The sequence below is a fragment of the Equus caballus genome, chromosome 8, assembly GCF_041296265.1.
Source record: "Equus caballus isolate H_3958 breed thoroughbred chromosome 8, TB-T2T, whole genome shotgun sequence".
Classification (NCBI taxonomy): Eukaryota; Metazoa; Chordata; class Mammalia; order Perissodactyla; family Equidae; genus Equus; species Equus caballus.
Genome location: NC_091691.1, coordinates 87,166,093 through 87,191,651, shown reverse-complemented (window position 1 = coordinate 87,191,651; position 25,559 = coordinate 87,166,093). Strand labels below are relative to the sequence as shown.

General features: G+C 35.3%; 1 protein-coding gene across 26 annotated transcripts in view; it reads right to left on the bottom strand.

Moving 5' to 3' along the window:
* Positions 1-274: 274 nt before the first annotated feature.
* The window catches only part of RELCH (RAB11 binding and LisH domain, coiled-coil and HEAT repeat containing), a 114,728-nt gene continuing 89,443 nt past the window's right edge, over positions 275-25,559 (bottom strand). For 14 of the 26 annotated variants that reach the window (XM_070221135.1, XM_014727837.3, XM_005612967.4 and 11 more), the window contains 7 exons: positions 24,980-25,062; positions 24,126-24,189; positions 22,535-22,673; positions 18,235-18,351; positions 14,072-14,160; positions 9,137-9,207; positions 275-1,980 (listed from right to left, as the gene is read on the bottom strand). In XM_070221135.1, the coding sequence (XP_070077236.1) occupies positions 1,860-1,980; positions 9,137-9,207; positions 14,072-14,160; positions 18,235-18,351; positions 22,535-22,673; positions 24,126-24,189; positions 24,980-25,062 (684 nt within the window). In that variant the 3' untranslated portion in view covers positions 275-1,859. Of the gene's footprint in view, positions 1,981-9,136; positions 9,208-14,071; positions 14,161-18,234; positions 18,352-22,534; positions 22,674-24,125; positions 24,190-24,394; positions 24,478-24,979; positions 25,063-25,559 lie in introns of all 26 variants that reach the window. The other 12 variants (XM_001490084.6, XM_070221132.1, XM_070221122.1 and 9 more) reach the window with 3 other exon arrangements.

Sequence of the window (25,559 nt, the reverse complement as noted above, 5' to 3'; positions counted from 1 at the left end):
CGCACGAACTTAACCACTCGGCCACGGGGCCAGCCCCAGCAAATGAGAGTTTTAAACATTTTTCTTTAAATCATCTCTGAAATGTATTAATTTTACAGCAAAAAATCTTTTTTTAGTAAAAGTAAACAAAAATTGGTAATTTATATATAGTCCTAAAATAAGATATTCGTACATTTTAATGCATATATGCATTCTCATTTCCTTTTGCTTGGATATAGGATAGTGTTTCAAAATTAAAATAAATACACATAGCCAAAACCAAAACCAAAACAAGTATGCAAAAACATTTTATTTATAACAGATCAACATTTTTGACATGAAAGGTAGCCACTTTCAGTTTCTCAGGAATGCCTAGAATCCAACAGTTTTCAGAAAGACTAGTTGGTTAACAATTACTTCACTGTAGGTAAAAGAAATAATTTCAGAATGAACTTTTTAAATGGCTTTGTCTATGGCAACTTATTTTATAAGCCAGAACGTGTGATAAGCTAACTTTCTCAGGAAGTGAATGTAATCCAACTATGATCCAAGTGTATTAAACCAGCTTATGCAACAAACATGGGAATCACCTATGTGCATCAACTGTGCTCAAACAAGAATTCTCTTTATCAAAATAGTCATTTTTCAAAAAGGCCTCACATTAACCCCTTAAACCAATCACCCCCTTCTATGTCCAGTACCCACTCTTTTCTACTTCAAGTTGCATTACTTTATAGACACTTGTCAAACTCCAGTGGAACTGTACACTGACTTAAGACTCTCTGTAATATATATCAAACACAAGAATAGTCACTGACTTTAAGGGACAAGGTGATAACTAACCAATAATAATTTAGCCAGTGTCATTTTTAGTTCAGAGGGAAAAAAACAGCCCCCAAAAGTCCTTAACTTTTCTGTACTTCTTTGTAACACACAAAATGAAAAGATAATATCTGAAATTAAAATCATTAGAAAATATCTTAAATAAAATGTTTCATGTAAATAAGTGTTAAATTTCAGATTCAAACCACATTTTCTTCTGTATTTCAATTTGGGAAAATATTTCACAATTACCAGCTCTTTTTACTTACATTTATTTTTGAGTATTTAAATCTACTACATGCCAGTTTGCAAAATTCACCTTGGTTACCACTCCCCATGCTTATGCGCTGTCTTTCCTCAGGTGCATCCATTACACGCATGTAAGTGCCGGGGAGGTTTAAATAGCACTTAAAGAATACACATGAGAGCTAGGAAATGCTGAAAGTTTCTTATTATCTACTTACTGTAGGATTTGTAATTCAAATTCATCACAGTATTATAAATACTGTGTGAATGGAATGCACACAGTTCCTACAGACACACAAACTGAAGTCCAAAAGGCACAGAGTAATGCTGGTGGCTCTTTCTAGTCAGTTAAGAAACAATAAAAAGTCTGCATTATTCTTTCATAATTTAAATACTTAAGTAATCTCCACTTTTATTACTTTATAACAATGACTTCAAATTTACATTATTTTAAGTACCATTGTAATAGCTTAGTGTATCATACAGATATTTGCTAATATCCCATCCAAAATTAAAAAAAAAACTCTTCACTATATATATATATATATAAAAAAAATTATTCTGAAAGACAAGAACATAGAAGAAGGACTCGTACAGACTATCAAGTCAGTTTTCTATCACCACAGTTATAACTCCCAAATTAACAGATATACAGCAATAATCAAAAGCAGTGCAAATATCTTTGGAGGTTAGGATAAAATTATAATGCAAGAACATAAAACAAGGAAATAAAAAAGGCAAGTACTTCAAGTACAAGGAACAAATCTGCTTGAGGTCCATCTTAGTGTTTACTGGGGGCTTCCTTCTTGCTTTTACTTCTTTCTCTGAAACACATTGGCCAACATGGCACCTGATGTTGTCAACTGGCCCATTTTGTTCAAAAACTTGGTCTTTGTATCTTCACTCACTAAGCTTGCAGCAATTGACATAGAGCTATGAAAGAAATTTTAAAATCCATGTAAAGCAATTAAAAAACTAATCCATTTTTTCATTTCTTTAGTAGTATATCGTTAATAAATACATTCTGAACTGGTATCACAAAAGGGAAATTAATAATTATGGAGTGGAGTTTTTATGTACCATAATAGGTTGGGAGCTTTTCATGTTCATGGCGTCTATTAAAGCAAGCAGTATGGTGCAATGGTTAGGAGCAAGTCTGGAATGAGAGTGAATCTTGGTTCTGTCATTTACCAGCTATGTGACCCTGGGCAAGTTATTTAATCTCCTCTGTAAAATGCAGAGAATCCTAATATCTACCTCATTGGGCTATGAAGGATTATATGAGTGTAAAGTGCTTGTTGGCAGTGCTAGGCATGTAATAGTATGCCGTAAATGTTAGTTATTTTTCATATTATCAGCATCATTTCATTTAATTCTTACAGCAACCCTGGGAGACAGATATATCCCTATATTCACAAATGAGTAAATTAAATCACAGTGAGGTCTTGTACTGTGCTGATAATAATCCTATGACATGTTACTTTTTTTTTAAGGGGTGGGGGAGAAACATGTCCTCAATTGCCAGTTGCATTAGTCTCAATCAATAACGTCAAATCCATTTCTTCTTTCTTGTTTCTCCAAACTTCTGTGTAGGAAGTAAACACAATCTAAATGACTACTAAAGATTGCTGATTTATCATACTACCAAACAGAGTACTGATCAAGTTCAATTTTTCAGTGATTCAATAATTATGCTGCAATGGACTCAGGAACCCAGTTTACTGGGCTTGTGGCTTTGGCCAAGATGCTTTAGATAACTCTGACTTAGTTTCCTCACCCGTAAAACAAAGACTGCAATTACTACTGCAAAACATCCTGAGGTCTAAGTAAGACAGAACAGGAGTTCAACAGATGTCTGCTGAATCTACGCAAGAAGTATGTGCTGCCACCAAGGACTTGTGGTTCTGTGTGGTCTTTAAAGATGTACACCGTGGATCACTCAGGTAAACACCTGACCACGACTCCCATTTTGAAAATCTCTTCTTCCCGAAGCTCTGCTGCCAGGACACTGACCAGGTCTGTTCCCTCATGTCTTTGACTACTCCTTTCCTGCTGCTTTTTCTCTTCCCACAAAGCAATCCTTCATAAGGTTCAGCATTTGGCTCTTGGTTCTTCAACTACAAACTTACTCTTGAAGTTTCAAATTTCATCTCCAGAAGGACAACTCTAAAATATTTACTGAATCACAACCCAAGGACAACTCTAAAATATTTATTGAATTACAACCCTTTCCCTGAGGGCCAGTCCTATATTACTATTGTTTGCTAGACAAAGCCAGTGTTTCCAGCTTTTTTTACATCCTAACTTTAGAAGTAACTCCCCATTTTTATTTCCTTATCTGCCATTGATTCCACTATTTTCTTCTCTTTCCAGCAGTGACTATAACGGCTCTCTCTCTTTCTATTTCAAACCAATCATCAAATCCTGTGACTTCATTCTACGAAACATCTCCTCTATTGTGTACTTATATCTCCCCTGTCAATACTTTAGAGCTGAATTATTCCAACAGTCTTGGATCTGGTCTCCTTGAATGATCAGATTCACCTCTGAAATAATCACTTCTTTATAACACATCCCTTCTCAAAAATCTTCAATGGCTATTTACTACCTATAAGATAAAATGTGCCTGGCATTCAAGAAAGACAGCAATCTAACTCTTGTTTTGTTTTGTTTTTTAAACCCACCATCACCGCACAACTTCTAAACCCCATTGAGTCAGGTTTGGCTAGTCTAATTGTTCTAATCACTCTCAAGTTAAATCTCTTTCCCTCTGATGTCTAGCCATCTTGCAAATCTCAGTTCAAGTCCTATCTTTTCTATGATGACTTTCCTTAACACTCTAGGTTTACAGTGCTGTTCTCTTTCTGTAGAAAACAGTGTTAAGTCAAAAGATAAGTATGATTTTAGTTTGCATCTAGAAAACAGGATACATGGGTCAGATAATACCTGAGACACTATCAAGTTTTAATGATTTTCTAAGAGGAGGGCAACAACGATGTTAAGGGGTCTGGAAACCATAAGAGGTAAAAGTGAAAGGAATGAAGAAAGTTTGGTCTGGAGAAGAGAAGATTTAGGAGACTTAACGGACACCTCCCTACATCATGTGGGAAAAATTAGATACATAATATATATCTGCACAGCTGTATATATCTGCATAGCTCCACTGATATACATCACAATCACCTGGGGAACTTCTTGAAAATATAGATGCTTCGGCCTAACCCCAGGGATTTGGATCCTTTCCATCTGAGGTAGAGGACCCAGGTATGCAGTTTACAAAGCTCTCCAGTACAGAACCATTGCATTACAGCATCTTTTTCTGAAGAGACAGTTTAGATTTTATCACTTTTACAAAGGGGTCCATAACGCTCTGACCCCTCCGCCAAAGGATGAAAAGCTGTTTTAGAGAGCAGACATTATAGGAAGGGAGATTTTAGCTCAGGATAAGAAAGGAATTTTTAAAAAAGAGAATTGTTAAAAATGAAATGGGCAGGCTTGTAAGTTAATATGTTTTCTTACTGCAAGTTTTCAAGGAAATCTCAGATCCTCCCTTTGCAACTCATATCCAATCAGTTGCCATTTCTTGTTGATTCTGAATCTGTAGAACCTCTTACTTCTGGCCTATTTTTAAAATTATTTGTGTACTAGAATATCTCTTTCTCTCCTTATATCATTCCATGTTGCAAATTAAAGATCACTACTCCATCTCTTTGAAATTCCTATCTGATTTTTTAATACCACTCTGGTTTGCTTCCTACTTCGCAGACAAGCTCTCTCAAATGTTGCATCTTTACTGTTGGTCTAATTCCATGTCTGGGTTTCTTTTCTTCCCCATTGGAGCTCCTTTTCCAAGTGATATCATCCATCCACCCCAACTCTTACCCCAAAACTTTAATTACCACCTATATTCTAAGGGGTCCTAAATCTCAGTGACTGCCTTTAGTGCTTCTCTACCTGTACCTCAAATTTTAAATATTCCTGTTCAGAATAGCTCTTAGTCCATTTTGCTGGATTGTGCCACCATTCAACCTAAGAATACTTAGATTCTGGTTCTCCTTCACTCTTAATCTGTTGCCAAGTTACACTGAATTCACATTTTAAATATATCTTGAACCTATCTTATTCTCATACTCACTGCCATATATAGGCATTACAACATGGTGGCTAAGAGCATGATCTCAAGAACCACAATGCCTGGGTTCAAATTCTGGCTCCTCTACTTAGTAGCTAGGAGGCCTTTGATCAAGTTACCTAACCTCTGTGTCACCTGTAAAATGGGAATAGTAATAACATCTACATTGTAGGGTTATTATGATAATTATTAGCAAATACATGAAAAATGCTGAGATTGGTACCTGGTTTTTAAGTGTTCCTTACTATAACCTGCTCCTCCATGCCCACACCTGCTTTCATCATGGGTTACTATAACAGCTTTCCAGTCTGTCCCATCTGCTTCTCTGTTGCTAGTATTCACTACAGGATGGCTTCTAAAGCAGTGGTTCTCAAAGTGTGACTCCAGGACCCATAGCATTCACATGACCTGAGAATTTGCTGCAATGCAAACTCTCAGACTCTACCCTAGACCTTCTGAATCAAAAACTCTGACGACAGCACCCAGGAATTTCCAGGTGATTCTGATGGACCCTAAAGCCCAAGAAATAAAGTTCCTAAAGGTTGGTAAACTAAGGGTTGGAGGCCAAACCCAGTCTGCTGCCTGTTTCCATAAACAAAGTTTTATTGGAATATAGCTATGCCCGTTCATTTACATATTGTCAACGGCTGCTTCCCTGCATCAACAGCAGAGTCCAGTCGAGTAGCCGCAACGGAGACTATACGGTTTGTGAAGCTTAAAATATTTACTGTCTTTATAGAGAAAGTTTGCTGACTCCTGGCCATAGGATTAAGTCCAAACCTCTCACGTGGCATACAAAGGTCTTTATTAACTGGTGCCTGTCCAGCTTTAGACCCTTATCTCTAGCCTTCTCTCATTCTCCCATACTCTGTGCTCTATCTTTACTCACACTTCCCAAACATGCTTTTCTGTAGCTTTTGTCCTTTTGCAGTGTTGCTATTTCTCCACATAATCCCTTTTCTTTCTACCTTTGCCTCTGGCTAACTGTTCACACTTGGAAGACTCCTGTATTCCTTCTTCCTTGGAAACATTTGAAGGCATTGTTTAAGTATTTATCTATATTTTTTAATAGATTCCTTTTTCCACTTCCAGCTGTAAGTTCCCCAAAAGAAGGGACTGCCTTGCTCAAGTTCATCTTTATGAACAGCCCATGGTAGGTGCTCAGTGATTTTACTAAATGCTGAATGAATATAAGAAGGGTATCAAAATACTTATGCATTTATTTTCTGTCTGCAGATCAAGACTTTTCAAACTTTTCTGACAAAGAGCCACAGTTAGAGATACATTTTACACAATGACCCAATAGCACATCTTTATACAGATAAAAAACTAATACCCATCCTCATTACATGGGATGCACTCTCTGCTTTGTATTTGATTCTATTTCTTGGAATCTTGAACTAATTTAATGATGCATAACAGATCATGATCTGCAGTTTGAAAACCAGTGCTCTAAACCATAGGTTCTTTGGGGATGAAATTCATTTGTGCTTCATCTTTGTATTCCCCACAGCAATTAGCAGAGCATTTCACAGATAGAAATATATTCTGAATGAAATTTCATGAATTTGCATGCAGGAATTTAAAAGGAAAGAAATATCTTTGTAACTTCCTAAGATTGCTTTGGTTACATGACCTTCCCTCTTTTAAAAAAAGAAAAACCAGAGTTCATTTTTATAATCATATTTTTCCCATGGTATTCAAATCTTTTATATTATCACTGATTTTTTAAAACTCTTATTGTAGAGAATTTCAAGTAAACAGATAATACAATGAATTCCTATGTATTCATCACTGAGCTTCAACAATTATCAACTCATAGTCAATTTTATTTCATCCATACCCACCTCCTTCCCTCTCCCATATTCTGGTATGTATCTCTAAAAGATAAGTGCTATTTTTAAAAATATAAACACAGAGTCATTATCACACCAAAATAACAACTCCTTAATATCATCCATTATCTGGCCTTTGTTCAAATTTCTAATTGTTTCAAAAATGTCATTAGTGATTTATTGTTTTGTTCCTTACAGTTTGTTTCTGAGTCAGGATCCAAAGTTTCAAGCATTGCAATTGGTTGATATGTCTCTTAAGTCTCTTTTAATCCACAGGTTCCCCTTCTCTTTTATCTCCATAGAATTTACATGTTGAAGGAACTGAGTTATTTGTCTTATATAGGTTCCCACAGTCTGAATTTTGCTGATTGCATTTCTCCTGAGTTGTTTAACATGTTCCTCTGTGTTTCCCATAAATTTGGTAGCTGGGTCTAGATCTGGAGCTCAGATTCAGGGCATGTTTTTTGTTTGGCAAGACTGCTTCATAGGAGGAGGTGTGAGGTGTGTTCACATCATGAAGCAGATAATGTCTGCTTCTCTCTCTTTTTGGTGATGCTAACATCTGTTAAAGATCAATGCCTAGACCCACTAATTCATTAGCCCTTACAAAATGTATTATTCTAATTCTATCATTTCTTCTTCATTTGTGAGCCAGAATACCTCAGTGAAGAAAACTTTCCCCCACATGTACTACTGTTACCCAGCGATATACTTTATATAGTAAAGACAAGATAAATGTTCAATTCCCTCTCTTTATACACAGTTTCCAAAATAATGAATTGATTCACCCTCTGATGGTGACCAGTTAGGTGTTTCTTTTTCCTTGATATCATTATAAACTCATATATTTAAACATATTTGATGTAATACAACGCATTGCACTTATTATCTTGTGATGCCCAAATTATCCCTTCTTTGGCCATTACAAGCCTTTTCAAGTTGAGTCCTGAGTCCTTCTGATATATGCCTTCTTTGCCAACTGGTATGACAAGATCATAAACGTACTTAAAAAAAATTCCTTGTTTTGGAGTGTAAGGACAGGAAAGGGAGACATTTATAACTTTGTGTATGAACTATTTCTAGTAATTAAAAAATTAATTAAGATTTGCAAGGCTTAATTAAGGATGTGGATTATATGTGAAAGCTTTCACATAGAATTTTTCTCAATTTCGTTCCAAAACCTTTCACATTTTCAACTAATAAGGCACCAAATAATCTTAATGTATGACAAATGGACAGAATGATTTACTTTGGTGTTAATTTTACAGTTTTGTGTTCAGAAAAGAAACCTATCAAAGTATTTTTATTGTTTTAAATTTCCATGGCTAAAATGGTAGAAGAGCTCTTACCATTCTAGGAGGCCAAAGAAAGAGTTGTGACACATAGTAAGAGGCAAAACACTCTGTGTGTGTGGGGAGGCGGGTGGGGTGTTTGGGGGTGTGAAGTGTGTGTATGTGTACCTAGACGGCTCAGACGAAACAGTTTTTCCTGTTAGTCAGCTTTATAAAGAAACACATTTGAGCTTTTTATGCCCAACTGAGTCCATTTAAGATTAACTACTCAAGGTTACTTCAGCAAGAATTAAAGTACACAAAATCTATTTGTAAATTACCTCCTCCCCTGAAATGCCCAAGTTTATTCTTTTATATCTATGTTCATATTTTAATTTCACTGAATCTTTGAATTCTAACTAGTTTGGTTAGAAGCATGTGACTAGAACATTCACAAGTTTATAATCCTTTATTCAGTGAATCAAGTTACATCTTATAACTCATGTCACAAATCTCCAGCTATTTTGACCAGTGATTCTTAAATCTGGCTACATACCAGAATCTCTTTGGAAGCTTTTAAATATATAGATCCCTGAACTGAATCAGAATGTTGAGAGGAGGGCACAGAGCATGGGGTAGAGACCTGAATTTTAAATTCCCCAGATAATTCTGATGCAGATGGTTTATGGACTAGCATTTGAAAACTGCCAATTTAAAAAATTTTCTTATCTTCCAAATAACTGACTACAATGGAAATGCAGTCTAAATGGAATGTCTAAATGTCTAAATGGAAAACTGAGACAGAGAAATTCAGGTTAACATGAAGCCTTAAAAAAAAATTAATGTCTTACCCTTGAGGCTCTTGGACAGTCTTGTTCTCTACTTTTTGTTCACATTCTTTTATCATGGAAGTTAAAATAACCTGATTAAAAAAAATTGACTTTAGTAAAATACAGTTTATATAGTAAAATACTATGGTTTAAACTTTTTAATTGAATTTTTAATATTCCCATAAGCTAACATATTAATTAAAAATTTAAAGTTTTGGCAATTACTTTGTTAAAGGAATTCATGGTAGATTACTAGACTAGGTAGAGAGATTGCTTTAAAAGATCTCAATCATGTAACTTAAGTCATTTTGATTTTCACTAACCTTCTTTCTAAATCTGACTCCCATTCCCCCTTAGCTTTCCCCACCATCTAATGGTAAAAGTAAAATTTATATACATCTATACAATTAACATATACACATACCATAGTCACAGACATATTTTCCCAGTAAAAGCTGTTCTATCCCATGTCCCTTTGCTTTTCCCAGGTTGTAAACAGCAAGATGCTCTATTTTAATGTCTAGAGCAGAGACCATATATGTCTGTGGCTACTAAAATATACTCAGGGGTACAACGGGTGTCTGAGAGTTAACATAATTCCTGCAGGGAGACTGAGTTAGTAATGGAAAGGGCAGAGGGATTTCAGCTGCTGCTCCAATTGCTGGCAACCACACCAGAAACCAAATGGCCCTCTGGTATATTCTTGGCCCATGTTTGGGTATGGAGGTCACTAAACAACAAATATTTATGGTCACCTACTATGTGTTAGACACTTTTTTAGACACAGAAGATGAGGAAAATAAAAAAGATAAGGTTCCCTCCTTGTGGAGCGTTTATGTTCTTATGTTCTGGACAATGAACACAAAAAACAGGTAAATTATATATTAGAAGGTGATAAGGGCTTTGGAAAGAACACTGAGTAAGATAAGGGGTACCAGGAGCCAAAGGGAAGAATGTTGTAATTTACATGGAGGTGTTCAGAGCAGGCTTCATGGAGAAGATGACATTTAAGCCAGAATCTGAAGGAGATGAGGAGTAAGTGTTTTAGACACTGGGAAGAGGTTGAATTAAGGGTGTAAGTGGGAGTATGTCTATCATGTTTTAAGGAAGGCGGCCAGAGTGGTGGGTGCAGAGTGAGCAAGGGAGAGGGTAGAAGACCAGGCCTGAGATGTAAAGGAGGAGAGGGGCTCGACCCTCTAGAGCCTTTCACATTACAGTAAGAACTCTGGTTATTATTCTGAGAGAGTGGGACTTTCTTCATATGCATGTGACATCTCCTAGGTTAACTAACTTTTTTGATTATTTTCTGTTTTCCTGCTCTCTCTCATCTAACAGATTATATATCTTGTTTGTTTGGCTATTTTTTCCTTTACTGTTTTTTGGGAGAGTTTTTTGTATTTTTTCTTCTGCTCCTGGCACTGTCTCTGTTTCCTCCAGTATGTTCTTTCTTGTGTATACGTTTTCATCTGTCTTTGAGGTTAGAATCCATTTCTCAAATGGTTGGTGATCTTGTGATGTCCATCAAAGACTGGGGCACTAAAATGCTGATTAGAATCTCCTCATATATGAGAGTAACTTAACTTTAAGGTGAATCTGGCACAAACCCAACTTTGTCAATCTTTTTCCCCTTCGGGTATAATCCTGGCTGCCAGCATTCTTGGAGTCAAGAAGGGGAAAGGTATTGAGGTTTCTAATCACTAACTATGCCTTCACCTAATTTCCCTTTATTCAGTATAGCAGCTCATTCCTGCTCTCAGCTATGCCTGATCTCCCAAGTCTAGAAAGCAAAGCCCCAATCTTTCATCAAGGTTGGAAAAGGAATCTGGGAGTCTGATCCTTTTAAAGACTTTTAACCCCCCCCCCCACCATTTTCAGTCCCACCCTACACTAACGGAGGGTGGTGAAATAAGGCTTGCTTCTTGTTTGTTCTATCCTACAGACTTAGCCTCCATCTTGGATACAAAAATCCTCAACAGAATACTAGCAAACCAAATCCAACTTCACATAAAAGGAATTATACACCATAAATAAGTGACATTTATTGCAGGAATGCAAAGGTTGGTTTAACATCCAAAAATCCATTAATATAAAACATTGTATCAAGAGAAAAAAAACGATAACCATGCGATCACCTCAACTGATGAGAAAAAACACTTGACAATATCCAACACCCCTTCATGATAAAAATACTCGACCAACTAGCAATAAAAGGGAACTTAACTTGATAAAGGGCATCTATAAAATATACAAAACAAAAATTGAAAACCTAAAAGGAGAAATAGACAATTCCCAATCATAACTTTAACACGTCTTTCAATAGCTGATAGAAAAGCAGATCACAGAAAACTGATACAAATATAGGAGAACTGAGTCAGAAAATTAACTACCTTTACCTTTTAAATAAAATCCATGGATCCAGAAAGAAATAATGGAAATGAGAATCTAGTTTGAACTGAATGATAACAAAGATACAACACAGCTAATGCATGGGATGTGGCCAAAGGAATACCAGACTTAAATTCATGTATCAGAAAAGAAAAGTTAACAAGTAAATAATCTAAGCTTCCTCCTTAGGGAGTTAGAGAAGGAGAAAAAAATCAAACCTAAAGAAAGCAGAAGGAAATAAAGATGAAAATAGAAATCAATGACACAGGAAACAAATTGAGAAAAATCAACATAGCTAAAGTTCAATATTTGAAAAGATTAATAAAATTGATAAATTCCTATCAAAACTGTTTTAAAAAGAAAGTAAGAAACAAAATAACAATATCAGAAGTGAAAAAGGGACAGCAATATAGATCCCACAATAAGACAAAGGGAAAAAACAAAGTAAAAGTATTAGAAAAGAAAACATTATTTGCAGGTGACTTTCCTACACATAAAACATACTCAAAAAAATTCAGAGACATTTTACTATTAAAATTAATAATAAAGTTCTCAAGTTGGCCAGATATAAATTCAACATACAAGTTATATGTATTTCTATATACCAGCAAAGAAGGGTTAAAAAATATATAATCCTGAAAAGGTAGCATTATAACATTATAGATATAAGGTGTCACTTTTTTTTGAAAGAAATTATAAAACTTTACTGAAAGGCATTAAAAGAGATCTAAATAAATGTATGATATAGTATATTCTGGACAGGAAGATTCAAAATCATGAAGATGATGTCTCCTCAAATTAATTTATAGAATCAGTTCAATTTCAATCAGAATCTGAATGAGATCTTTCTTGGAATCTGACAAGATAATACTAACATTTACAGGAAAAAGCTAAGGGTCATGAATAGTTATAATGAAAGGACAGGGTGTTGGACTTGTCTTATTAGACATTAGGACTTTTTAACAAGGCAATTAAAATAAAGACAGTGTACCATTGTTATAATAATTGACCAAGAGACCAGTGGAAAACAATGTTCCCTAATGATAAACACATGCATATATGGAAACTCCATATATGATAGAGGTGTCACTGCCAATCAGTATAGACACGATGTATTGTTCAACAAACAGTAATGGAACAACTGGTTATCCATATGGAAAAAAATGTAATTGGACTGCTACCTCACACCATATATAAAAACCAATTCTAGGTGGATTAAGAATTTTAATGTGAAAATACAACTTTAAACATTTTTGAAGAAAGTACAGATGTCTTTTACAAATGATCAATTTGACTATTAAAAAATTAAGAATCAGTGTTCAAAGGGGCCAGGAATATGAAAAGACATCACAAATTGGAAAAGATATTCATGAAACACAAAACTGACAAAATACTGGTACTCAAATATACAACAAACTTTGAAGAAGTAATAGGAAAAAAGACAACTGAAATGAAAAATGGGCAGAAAGTGTAACATTTTTTTTCTTTTTTCTGAAGAAGATTCACCCTGAGCTAACATCTGTGCCAATCTTCCTCTCTTTTGTAAGTGGGTCACTGCCACAGCATGGCTGCTGAGTGGTGTAGGTCTGCTGCACCTGGGAACTGAACCTGGGCCACTGAAGTGGACTGTGCCAAACTTAACCACTAGGTCACAGGGCTGACCCCTAAACAGAGTTTGCTGAAGAACACAACTAGTCAGTAAACACACAAACAATGCTCAAGTTTGACAATCATTGGAGAAGTGGAAATGAAAACCATATGAGATACCATTTTATATCCACCAAATTAAAAAGTCTAAGAATGCTAAGTGTTGACAGAGATTATGGATGAAAAGGGTATGCACTGCTATAAACTCCTATCAGGTCTGAAAAGTGTCCTTTGAGTGTAGCACTTTAATTACCAGTGATCTTAGGGACCGCGGTTTCATTCGATTAGTGTGATGGTGGTGAATACGACATAACAACAGAGAGTGTGCAAGTTGAGAGAGTGAATGTAGACTACCAGGAGGAAAAAGAGGTTTAGGGCAAGGACGAAGGGAAGATTTTGATTTTGTTTTGTTTCATTTAGGAGGGGGGATTTGAACATGATAATAGGTTAAAGAAAAGTTGGTAGAAAAACAGGTTGAAGATATAGAATAGGAAATAAATGATAAGCAGGGTTTTGGAAGAAACAAGAAGACAAACAGAATGGAAGAGTTAGGAGGAAATGGTGACAGAAAATAGAAACTTTGCTTCTAAGAAAGCTGATTGTCAGAGATAACATTGTATAACATTTTACAGATAAAAGCATTTCATGTACATTATCTGATTCAACTCTATTCAGTGAAGGAGAGTACATTATCCCTACTATAGAGAATTAAACAGAGGCTCAAAGATGTTAAAGGAGTTGCTCAAGATCTCATAACTAGTAAATAAATCCATAAAATGACACTGAAGTAGATTTCAAAAAATTAAGCACAGTGTATCATAATCAAGCCTCACATAATGAGGAACGGAAGTCTCCATAGGAGATATTAAAACATACAAACACAGCACTGATAACCACAGCTGCTTAATCATCACGGTAGCTTACCTCATGTTCTGGAGAAAGATGTTCCATGTCAATCCGTAAACATCTGAGACCAGGTAAAAAGTGATTAACCATTAAATCCTCTGAAATGACTTGAGACAAAGTAGTTAAGGGACTTAAAAAACAAACCGGTATGTCCAACAGAACAACGGAAGAATATAAAAGCAGCAGCTCTTAGATGATACCTATGGCATGCTGATGGCTTAGAGGAAACAGGCTTCCCTCAAGCATGATTTTCATTTGTTGTTAGTTACTTATCAAGAGTCAACTGTGTTTAGTCCTAAAAATCTCTTTATGTCAATGGTATTTATTATTGAACATTACATAATTTAATAACATGTTATATAAGCATATGAAATAATGGGCATGAAAACTAAATTATACAATTTAATTGGATGTTTATTTTATTATTTTTTTTAATTAATTATTTTTTTTTGAGGTAGATTAGCCCTGAGCTAACTACTGCCAGTCCTCCTCTTTTTTTGCTGAGGAAGCCTGGCCCTGAGCTAACATCCGTGTCCAACTTCCTCTACTTTATACGTGGGACACCTACCCCAGCGTGGCGTGCCAAGAGGTGCCATGTCCGCACCCGGGATCCCAACCAGCGAACCCCGGGCCACCGAGAAGTGGAACGTGTGAACTTAACTCCTGCGCCACCGGGCCAGCCCATAAGTGGATGTTTAAATGAGTATGTAAAGTAAGAAAATTAATTAAGACAACCAAGTTGAAAGTTTTGGAAAAAACCGATGAGGTCCAGTTGCTTAAAACATTGTTAATTATGTATATGTGAGACAACTGTAAAAAATTAGGAAAAAAATAAAAATCTAGAAAAATTCTATACCTAGTATCAGAAATGTTTCTGGATCCTCTTTAAAGAAACTTAAACTGAAAATCATAGACAATTATACTCTGGATGTGGTTTATCTAACAAAAATGATGTTTAACTCTAATCGGCAGATTCACACAAAAGAAGGGACTCAGTCCTACACCAAAAGGTTGGTAAAAGAAAATACACTTACGTATTTTAAGTTAAAATAAGTTATCTTAGGTATATACTATTTTCCTAACTTCTTGCTTTAACCATCCCGTTAAACTGACCTACTACTGGTCCTGACTGAATTGGGTAAGAGAGGTTTTACTGTAATAATAGAAGTTTAGTACTACTTATATTTCCCAGTCATCTTTGAGTTTTAGCTCATTATTTTGACATTCAAAAGAATCAGAAAAGCAGATATACTTCTCAAGGAAACAGTTCACCTTGTTTATTCATATCAATTCTCACCTTATCATAGTTTTCTGCCATTAAAAAAATTCTTATTTCATATTACACTATATTAGAGTTAAAAATGCCAGTAAATGACTTCCTTTATAAAGTTGAGTTAATTAGTCTTTCTGAAAAAAAAATTACAATGAATTTCATTAAGCAAAAAAAATAATTATATCTACTGCCATGAAAATAGAGTTATAAATATTGTTTGTAAACAAGGCTCCTATAATAAGTGACATATAAATAGGCAGTTTAAAAATATAGACATCATTTGGTTGAACCAAATCCCTATAGAGGGCTGTGATCTAAGGGTTATACAGTTTGGCTTTCTAGATATGGGGAAAGCATCACCAAGACACATCTGTGAGTGACCTTTCGAGAAGCAGTCAGGAGTCTGATCTAGGGAAATACGGGGATGGACTGAAAAGCTAAAGATGGCCTTATGTGGAGGTGAGAGGGAAGTCACTCTCCTCCTCTCTTTCTACTCACTGTTTGGTCCGACCATTTCCCCATGGAACCACACAATCTTTCTTAAGGGCTGGAAACTGAGAGGTCATTTAGTCTTATCTGATATTAGGAGTCACCTCTACCTCATCTGTGAATGATGGTCATAAGGCCTCGGACTGCTAACAATGACAGGACATTTACAGTTCCATAAGAGAGATCACTGCATTTTTAGATAGCTCCATTTGAAAGTTTTCTTATAAACAAAATCAGCCCCTCTGTGACTTCTGCACCTTAGTTACACAAAAGTGTGCCTAACTTTCTTCTATATAACAACTTTTAAAATAATTTTCAAATTATCTTTTCATCCCTAAGCCATTTCTTCTCCAGGTTAAACCAAATTCCTTTAAATTTTTCTTAAACATGATTTCTTGACTTGTTACTATGCTGAATGTTAAACCTTATATGTCTTCTATGTTCCTACTAAAATATAATGTCAGTGCGAAAAGGAATACTCTTGTGTTCTATTAGCTCAGAACACAATGGAACAGCAGAACAGACTTGGACAATGTGATTTTATTAGCGGCTGCACCACCCTGTTGACACAAGTAGAAGCTGTGACTCACGTAGAACACTCTTAATACTTGAACAAGGTCTATTGTTAAGATGATTCTTCCCCTTGCTGTATTGGTGTAAAGATTTTTTACTGTATTTACTCTAGTAATATTCTGTGCATACCTAAACACACAATAATATTCCTTCTATACAGACTTCTAAGCTCTTTAGAAACCACTGCCTTGCCCACTTGGAAAACTTGGTTTCACAGAGCTAAAATTTTTGATCTTTTGACCTTCCCATTTTCCTTGAGGCATGTTCCTTTAGAAACTCCCTGCTATATAAGATTATACACGACTTTTCACTTAAGTTTTTAAACATCTACTTTCATAAAGTCTAGGGAACAGGTATAACCATACCAATGTTTTCTTTCTTTGAAATAGAAATTCTGACATGCCATTATTACTTTCTTATAAGGGTCCTGTCACTTCTGCATTACTGAAGAGTTCTTCCTTGCTAATTCAGAATATAACTTCCTCTTTTTGCTTCCTCTATCTTCTCTAAGTTGAAAATGCCAACAAGATAAATCAGGAATGATAATAAGTTCTGCTTTTAGTGGAATTAAATTTATAGAAGACACATGGATACTTGAGGTACAGAATCATAAAAATATGGTGTCTCTGCCCACTTTATAATCTATATTATAAAAAAATGGCTTCTATCCTCCACATGAATAGGTAATTTGTAGTAGATTCCCAAAATGAAATGCTCTCAACCATGCATCCAACTTCAAGTTTTAACATTTCTAAAAGGACACATAGCTCCTTAACAGCTCTACGTTCCTACTTTCCCTATTTGATTATTCTAAACAAAAATAACCTCCTATTGGGCCATTCCAGTTAAGAATTCAGTATGAATGAGTGTCAGTGGTGTTTTGGAAGATATTTATCTCATTTAAAACTACCTGTTCACTTTGCTTATTACTTCAAACTGGTATATCACAATGTGAAACCATCAATGTTAATCCTGAAACACTTCCTTTGTCCTCTATTTTCTCCTATGAATCACTAAGAAGCTCACTCTACTGTCTTTTTTTTTTTTATCATAATCATAATTCTCTGATTATGCTGTCTAGCATGAACTTTTATAGTTCTATTTGAGTGTTCAGCCTTTCACTCCTTTTTGAGTCTCTTATTTCCCCTTTCTTGAACTCTTTGGCCTTTTAATGGGAGAGCCTGGAAGCTGGAGTTTACTCTGCCCACCTTTATCTTTACTTCCTTCTTAGTTTTATTTTAGCAGGCCTAGGATAGTAAAGAGAATATTTAACAGGATAGCTAAAGTTCATTGTTCTAGTCACAGTTTCTCTTTTAACTACAAGAAACAGAAGTCACCAATGTCTTCAAACTTTAGTTTAATCATTTATAAAATGCAGTGGTTGACATGGGTTAGATGATCTCTGAGTTTTCCTCCAGTTCTACCATCACTGGGGAAGATTAGCCATGCTGGCCCTATATTTCTTCAATGAGTGATATCTCTCCAAGAGATGTTCAGAGTATTCCACTGGAGAAAGATGGTTAAACAGGACACATACAAGACTTCTTTTTGATTAACAAAAGCCTCAGCTATAACTCATTTCTTGTTCAGTTATAGAGCTAATTAACACAGATCAAATCTGTGGATGTTTTCAAAACTACAGAACATATAAGCATAGAGGACTTAAAATTATCTTTAAAATTATGAGATGGCTTGAATAAGGAGGGGGCAAATCAAATTTTTAGTTTTCTATAATCTTTATGTAAGTAAGTTGGAAAAAAAATTCTACTTCTCAACCTTTAACCACTGAGGTTCACTGTAAGACTGGTTATATAAATACAGATACACATTAATAAAACAAGGATACAGCAACAGGAAAGTGCACTGTAAGCTTCGAAAAGATGAGTAGCAATATCCAGTCTTTTAGAATCCACAATTTGTAAGTTGTTTACCAAGGCTAACTTATGCAAATGTGGTATAACAACTGGAAAAAGAAAAAGAAATGGTTACATTTTTATCTAAAACACGCACTCACAACACTCATACATTTTAAAAAGAATTCATTAATTTATAAAATTTCATTTTAATTCTAGATGATTTCAAAAGATTACCACATCCTATGCTTGCTTTTTCTTACTAGAGAGAAAGTACATTTTTCAGAAGAAAAAGTGTTCTGGGATTTGGGAGAAACATATTATAGCACTGTCATTCTAACCTAATCATGAAGATATACACCGGCCATTTACCCTGGCCGGTAATTCCCCGGCAATTCAATTCCCCAATTTAAAAAATGAAAACCAAATAAACAAACACAAACAATCTACCTTTTGTGTTGTTATTAGTTTTACAAATAAGTTTCTTTATGAAAAACTAGGTCTTACCATTGCTATTAAACAAAAGATAAATATAGTACATTTATTCTTTTTCAACAACAAATTATTTCACTCCTTCATAAAAATATTATTAGCTTTAGTTTCTCAAATTCTTAGGAAAGACCAATGTCAAATAGTATTGATGGCAGAGTTTTCAAGTCACTCAATGGGCTTAATATCTTATATCTCAATGAATAATATAAAATTTCAAAAATATAGACAACCTACTGCTAAAATAAAAGCGATGGCCTAAGAAACAGCAACCAATTCAGCGGGAATGAGCACTCCTAGTGCCTAAGATTCTGTTTTCTAAATACTATTTCCTACTAAAACTAGGATTCCTTGGAGAAATGGCTCCAGGGTCAGTGATTACCACGTTGTTGATCACATGGCTCCTTTCTAGTCTCTGCTTGATTGGAGAATCCAAAACACCATTCATGAGCACATAATTCTTACCAACTGTAGTGACCTCATTAACATTTGCATTGAGTTTGTATATGTTAAAGCATATACATACATAAAGCATATACACAGTCTCCTCTTAGAAAAATTCCTGCTTCCTAAATAAATCGATGCTATAATCACAACTTTTATGCTTACCTTAGTAAGTGGAAAAACCCCCAAAAAAACTTAGGTTAACCATGGCCTTTTTTCAGCAGTCTTTTAGATTTGTCAAAATTAATAACAATATACTTAAGAAGAGCTCTAAAACAAATTAGGAGACAAAAACTCCAAACATTCATTGACTTTCCAATGAATTCATTAAAATTCCAATTCATTAATTGACATGCGGAGGCCTCAACAGAATGGTGACTCTAAGATAGTCTCTCTGAGATTCTCTAGTCCATTTATGCCCAAACCTTTTGAAACTTAGCTTCCTTGCACTTTATCTATTCACGCATGGCTTCTTTATTCCTTCTGCTCCTTCTCTGACCTCCTATACAAGCAATCCTTCCCTCAATGTTTTTCTCAGAAACTCAACAATCACCCTGCACGATATCCCTTTAAAATTGCTTAACTAGAAAATAATCTATAGAAGTTAGTTGAAATTCAAGACTAGAGCCGGTTAAAGGCTACCATAAAGGATCTTCCTAAATCTCAGGAAACAGATGGATATTTACTACAGAGTTCACCATTTCATTATACACATCTATAGCAATTAATTCCCTTAATTGTTAACCCCTCAGATGAAGATGGTTAAAAGTAGTAGGATATTAAAGACTAGGAGAAGATTTAATAACCTAGATGTGCATACTTCTAAAACTGACCTTCAGTGGGCAAGGAAAATAGGAAATACACAACATAAAGCCATTGCAGAAGCCTTTCTCTTAAGAGCAGATTGGACAAAGATTCAAAACTGCAAACAAAATAAAGATAAATCAATAGGAGACTTTATAAAACTAGATTTCAATAAACTTTCAAAAAATATTCTGGGGTACAGCCAACAGCCAAAGTAAAGTGAATCTTGTCCTCTCCTTTTATAAATGGGCTCAGGTCTGGAAAAAGGAACTTCGAAAAAAATAATCTGAAATGGAAAACTACCAGGTTAGAAAATCTCCAAGGTAGGACTGAACACTTTGAGAGAGTCTTATAAAGTAAAAAAGCTGAAAACAAAAAACAACTGTACCATGTTCCAGATAAAACAAATGGCCCTGAAATAAAGTCGAGACCAAAAGGTTCTGTGATAACTAAGAACTGGAAAAGAAAAAAGGCCACTGAAAGAACCAGTGTCCTTTATTAGTTAAGAAGCAGAGGGACAAATATCCAAACTACCACTCCAAGGAAGACTTCACCACCCAGCAATTTTCTGTCCTTCCTCTGAACTCCTAAAGGGAATTGTCTATAAATACGGATGTATAACAATATAGCATCCTTGTCACTATGGGTTCTATTTTATTTACCATTAATCTGATTAATACAGGACATTAAATTCCTCAGGCTAATGTTTTAAAGCAAAATGGATGCCAACTGACTGGGTAGTAAGTACAAAAGAAAAAGTAAAAAATTTTGTCTTAAAAAAAAGTCTCTGGGGCCAGCCCTGTGGCCGAGTGGTTAAGTTTGCGCACTCTGCTTCGGTGGCCCAGGGTTTCGCCAGTTTGGATCCTGGGTGGGAACCTAGCGCTGTTTATCAAGCCACGCTGAGGGGGCATCCCACATAGCACAGCCAGAAGGACCTACAACTAGAATATACAACTACGTACTGGGGGTGCTTTGGGGAAAAGAAGAAGAAGAAGAAAAAAAGACTGGCAACACATGTTAGCTCAGGTGCCAATCTTTGAAAAAAAAAAAAAAAGTCTGGTTGTGCCAGAATGTGAAAGAAGACTGTATAAGACATACTTGCAGGCATACAAGTTGTAGAAGGCTTCAGGGATAATAGTTTACTACACCTATTCAAGCAGCAGAAACTTCTATCCCCAATCTTTTCCCAAGCCAATCTTTAATCGTTATTTTAGGACCATTATGAAAAGAAAATTTCTTTCTTCTCTGTGACACAAAAATCTCTTTTCTTTTCTTCTTCTTTTTTTTTGGTGAGGAAGATTGGTCTTGAGCTAACATCTGTTGCCAATCTTCTTCTTTTTGCTTGAGGAAGATTGTTGCTGAGCTAACATCTGTGCCAGTCTTCCCCTATTTTTTCTACATGGGACACTACCACAACATGGCTTGATGAGCGGTGTTGTAGGTCTGTGCCCAGGATCTGAACCCGTGAACCCCAGGCCACTGAAGTAGAGCGTGGGAACTTAACCACTACACCACCTGGCTGGCCCCTAAATCCTTCTTTTGAATGTACATAAAAAGGCTAGATCATGTTCTAGAAGGGTATTAACTCAACAACATGACACACACCAAAGATCCATTGCCTATTTAGCCTATTTCCAGGAGCAAAGACTTATTCTCCTCTCTTCAGAGCAATTACAGCCTCAAGAAAGTTAGTCAAAACACCTTCAGAGTTTTTACTAGTATCATCTGTAAATGTGATGTTACAACATGTGCAACTATCCCTATTGCTAACTAAAATACCAAACCTTTTTCTGTTAACTAATTATGAAATATTGTTATTTTCTCCTCATTTTACCAACACTATTATTGGTTGAAAAATGATCTTGTGATTCTGTTTCTGTAGCTTGATAAGTGTTCATGCCCTCACCAGACCTTCTGGACACTGCAGTCCAAATCCTAGCAATATTTTTTGTTGATGACTCTTATCTTAAAATCACCAGGCTAGATATGCAATAACTTTGATGCAATGCTTTGATGCTAACCAAAGAAACTGTTGTCATAAAGGTTGAGGCCCACAGTAAAAGAGATACTATAGAAACTAGAGAAAATGCTTTAGCAGATAATCACCAGACCATGTAGCAAATCCACAAGTGGTGAATTAACAAAATGATGTATCACAGCCAAAAGGCATCCTAAGTGGGAGAAATGCATATTTTTCATGAGACCATGTCTAGAAACAGATAGAAATTTCCTTAAAAATAAAAAATAAGCTTTAAGTGTAAGGCAGCACAGTATTTTGCAATTAACAGTTATTAAGAAATATTTTTAAAATAACTTGAAATTGCGTTTATGAGTTACTTTTCATATATCTTACAGCAATCAGTATATAGTTTAAGAAACCATCCAGTAACAGTAATACTGATCAACTCACAATAACTAACTTTTTTCACTTTCAGTTTTCAGTATGTGAAAGGTAAAGTGTAGAAAGGCTTGAACACAAGACAAATCCTCAGAGAACCTTCTGGCTTTGATCTTACATTATAATTCAGGAAAAAGAGGTAGAAAAATGCAACTTACACTCATCTCGGAACCTTGGTTCTGCATTAGGCCCAACTCTACCAAATGTTTTTATGATCTCTGTATGCAAAGAATACTGGTCTTGATATTGAGGATCTTCCAGGAAAGAAGCCAATTGCATTTTCACTCTTTCCAGCAACTTAAAATTGGAGATTGCACAGTTATTTTATAGAGTATTAAAAATTGAGTAGAGTTGTTAAAGAGAAAGATACACATTAACCATAGCTCGCAGCATTGGATTCAAATGATTTACACCAACATGATAGTAGAAATTTGGAATTAAATAAGTACTTATTTAGTCTTTGGCTCAGAAAAGGTTTTACATTGCTGTTTATGCTTGTTAATTCTTCATTTTTTGTTTTTTAAAAATACAAGTATTCCATGACAAACTGTAAAAACAAAAGAAAAAACCCCATAACATTTAGGGGAAAGGAGCTAAGTTTATAATGATTTTGTATCTAAACTATAAATTTTAAAACTAATAGTGTACGTTACCCAATTATTCACCTTCGGAAAGCGATGAGTCATTAATGACTTATATCTTACTCACATTTCCCTAAAAGATATTTTTATTTTAGGATTTAAGAACATGTTGAAATTCTGCCAAGACTGCAAGCTTTGCAGAATGATGTGCTTTTTTTTTGTTGCTTCACCAGTGAAATATATAAGTGAACAAATGGATAACATTTCTTTCCATAACTAACAAAAATGTATAATTTTTGTTGTAAAAATTCATATGAGAAAGAAATTTTACAAAATGGCTTTTCTTTTTTTTGGTAAAATGTCTATTAGATGGAAAACCTTGTCTTCCATTTAAGTGACTAGGTAATATGTCCACAAATAATTTCTCTTCTAATCTACAGGGTTTTTCATTTATATAAGGACATTTCCAATTTGATAACAAAGACTGAAATTCTGATACTAATTTTGAGAAGAGTCTTAATGCTGCAGATAGAACTTAACAAACTTGAAATTAAATCACAGTTTCAGAATCAAAATACACTTTCAGGGAGGAAGATCTTGGTAATCTCCTGAAGCACGCATGACAGAGGGTCTGTCATAGTGATGTGTGCTGCAATGAGATAATACCAGTCCAGTAGACAACTTACAGCTTGATATCAATGACGGTTATGAGAATACAGTCCCCACTGGCCTCCATTTGTGAAACTGAGATAGGTTTGTGTTCCTAAAGTTATCCGGCAAAACAATCTTCAAATCTGTGCAAACTGGCAATCAGGAATTTATGTAGACTGGCCAGAACTCTACTGGGTAATAGAAGGCTTTGGAAGTGATCTGGTTTGAAGGATTATTCAAAACTGCGAGACCCAGGTAGGCTTAAAATAGAACATCTAAGAGTCAGCTTATACTTAATTTTCTAATTGAGAAGAAAGACTAGAGATTTCCTTTAGGATATGAAAATATACTTTGGGTAGGCTATCAAGTTTTCAAATACTGAGATCCTCCTCTGGCCTATAACTAAGAAATAAAACGAAGACCTGATGCTCCCTGCTCCCTACCACTGCATACATGTATGGTAACACGTTATTGTCACATCAACAGTACACAGATATAAATTTCAGTAATTTCCTACCTCTCTTTGAATAACTGTTTCCATAATAGTGCCAAAGGCTGGAATTGTAGCAATTCTGACAGAGCTGTTAGAATTAAAAAAAGAAAGAAACTGAAACTTTCTTTGAGATGAAAAGCTGATGATTATTAAAATGTGTATCAAAGTAAGTACAAGGTAAATATATTGTATTAGTCTCTAGCAATGACAAATTAAATTAAAAAAAAGCAGACCAAGAAGAATGCTCAAAAAGACAGACAGGATAACTTAAGGTCGCAGTCTGTGAAACTCACAATTCAGGATCACTGGACAAGGTAACAAGGGCCGGAGCAACCCGCTTGTCAACTAACGCTTCACTCATGCCTCGAAGAGTCAGCTGTAAACCAGTCAACATGCAATAAAAAATGGTTTGGTAAACTGGAATGAGAACTGGGTTAGCTGTGACTGAGGATGGGCAGGCAGACTCATTGGCCTTTCTTGGTTTAGTCACCCATACGAGACATTAAATGTTAAGCCTTTGGTTCATGCCACTACACTTACTGGTAACAACGTTAGTGAGATTAGCAGAGCATCCCTTCTTGGCTTGGAAGAAATAGTCCACCAGCATGTTTTAAGTTTTGGAAATGTTTATTGAGGACTAATACTATTAATATACATTTTTCAATACATGGCCTCCAAATTAGGCTTACTGTGAAAGTTGACCAAAAAAAAGGATACATGAATAGTAATATGACAAAGTTTAAACCAAGTAAGCAATCCAATATTATTATTTTAAAGAGATAAACATATTCTTCAATGAATTTAAAAGCTGATGGTTATTTCTTGACAGGCGCATTTTGGAAGGGATGCTGAACATAAAAGGCAGGAATGGCACTTACATTTCAGGGTCACTGGAGAGAGTAATGAGAGCAGGAACAACCCTCTGAGCTACCAGAGTTTCATTCACCCCCTTCACCAACAGCTGATTGGTCAGCACAGGGGGTATTCACAGGTGATGCATGGAAAGAGCAAACACAGTGCCACGGGAAGAAGAAAGGAACAACCAAGAGAAAGAGAGAAAACACAAAAGCAAAACCAAAATTAGAAGCTAAGCAAATATTGCTACTAGAGTGCTTTATAAAGGCAGAGAATGCTTAGGAGGAAAGTAAAGCTTAAATAGCCTAGCAGTCCACGAAAACAGAATTTGTCAGAAAATTCAACGGCAGTTTGTACTTTTGGTCAAATGTCTATGCAATTTCCATGTTCAATTAATATGTGATTTAAAAGAAACCTTACTTCTTCTTCTTCTTTTGTTTTTAAAGAAGCTAAAAAGAAGACACATACTGAGTTCTATGGTTAAATTTCTTTAAGCAAATCTGGTGTGATCTTATTATGACCAATAAGGTACAAACTAGACTGTTTTTAAACCAAATGCAAATGGCTAGCAGCCACCACTATATTGCTTCTGCTTGTTCTATA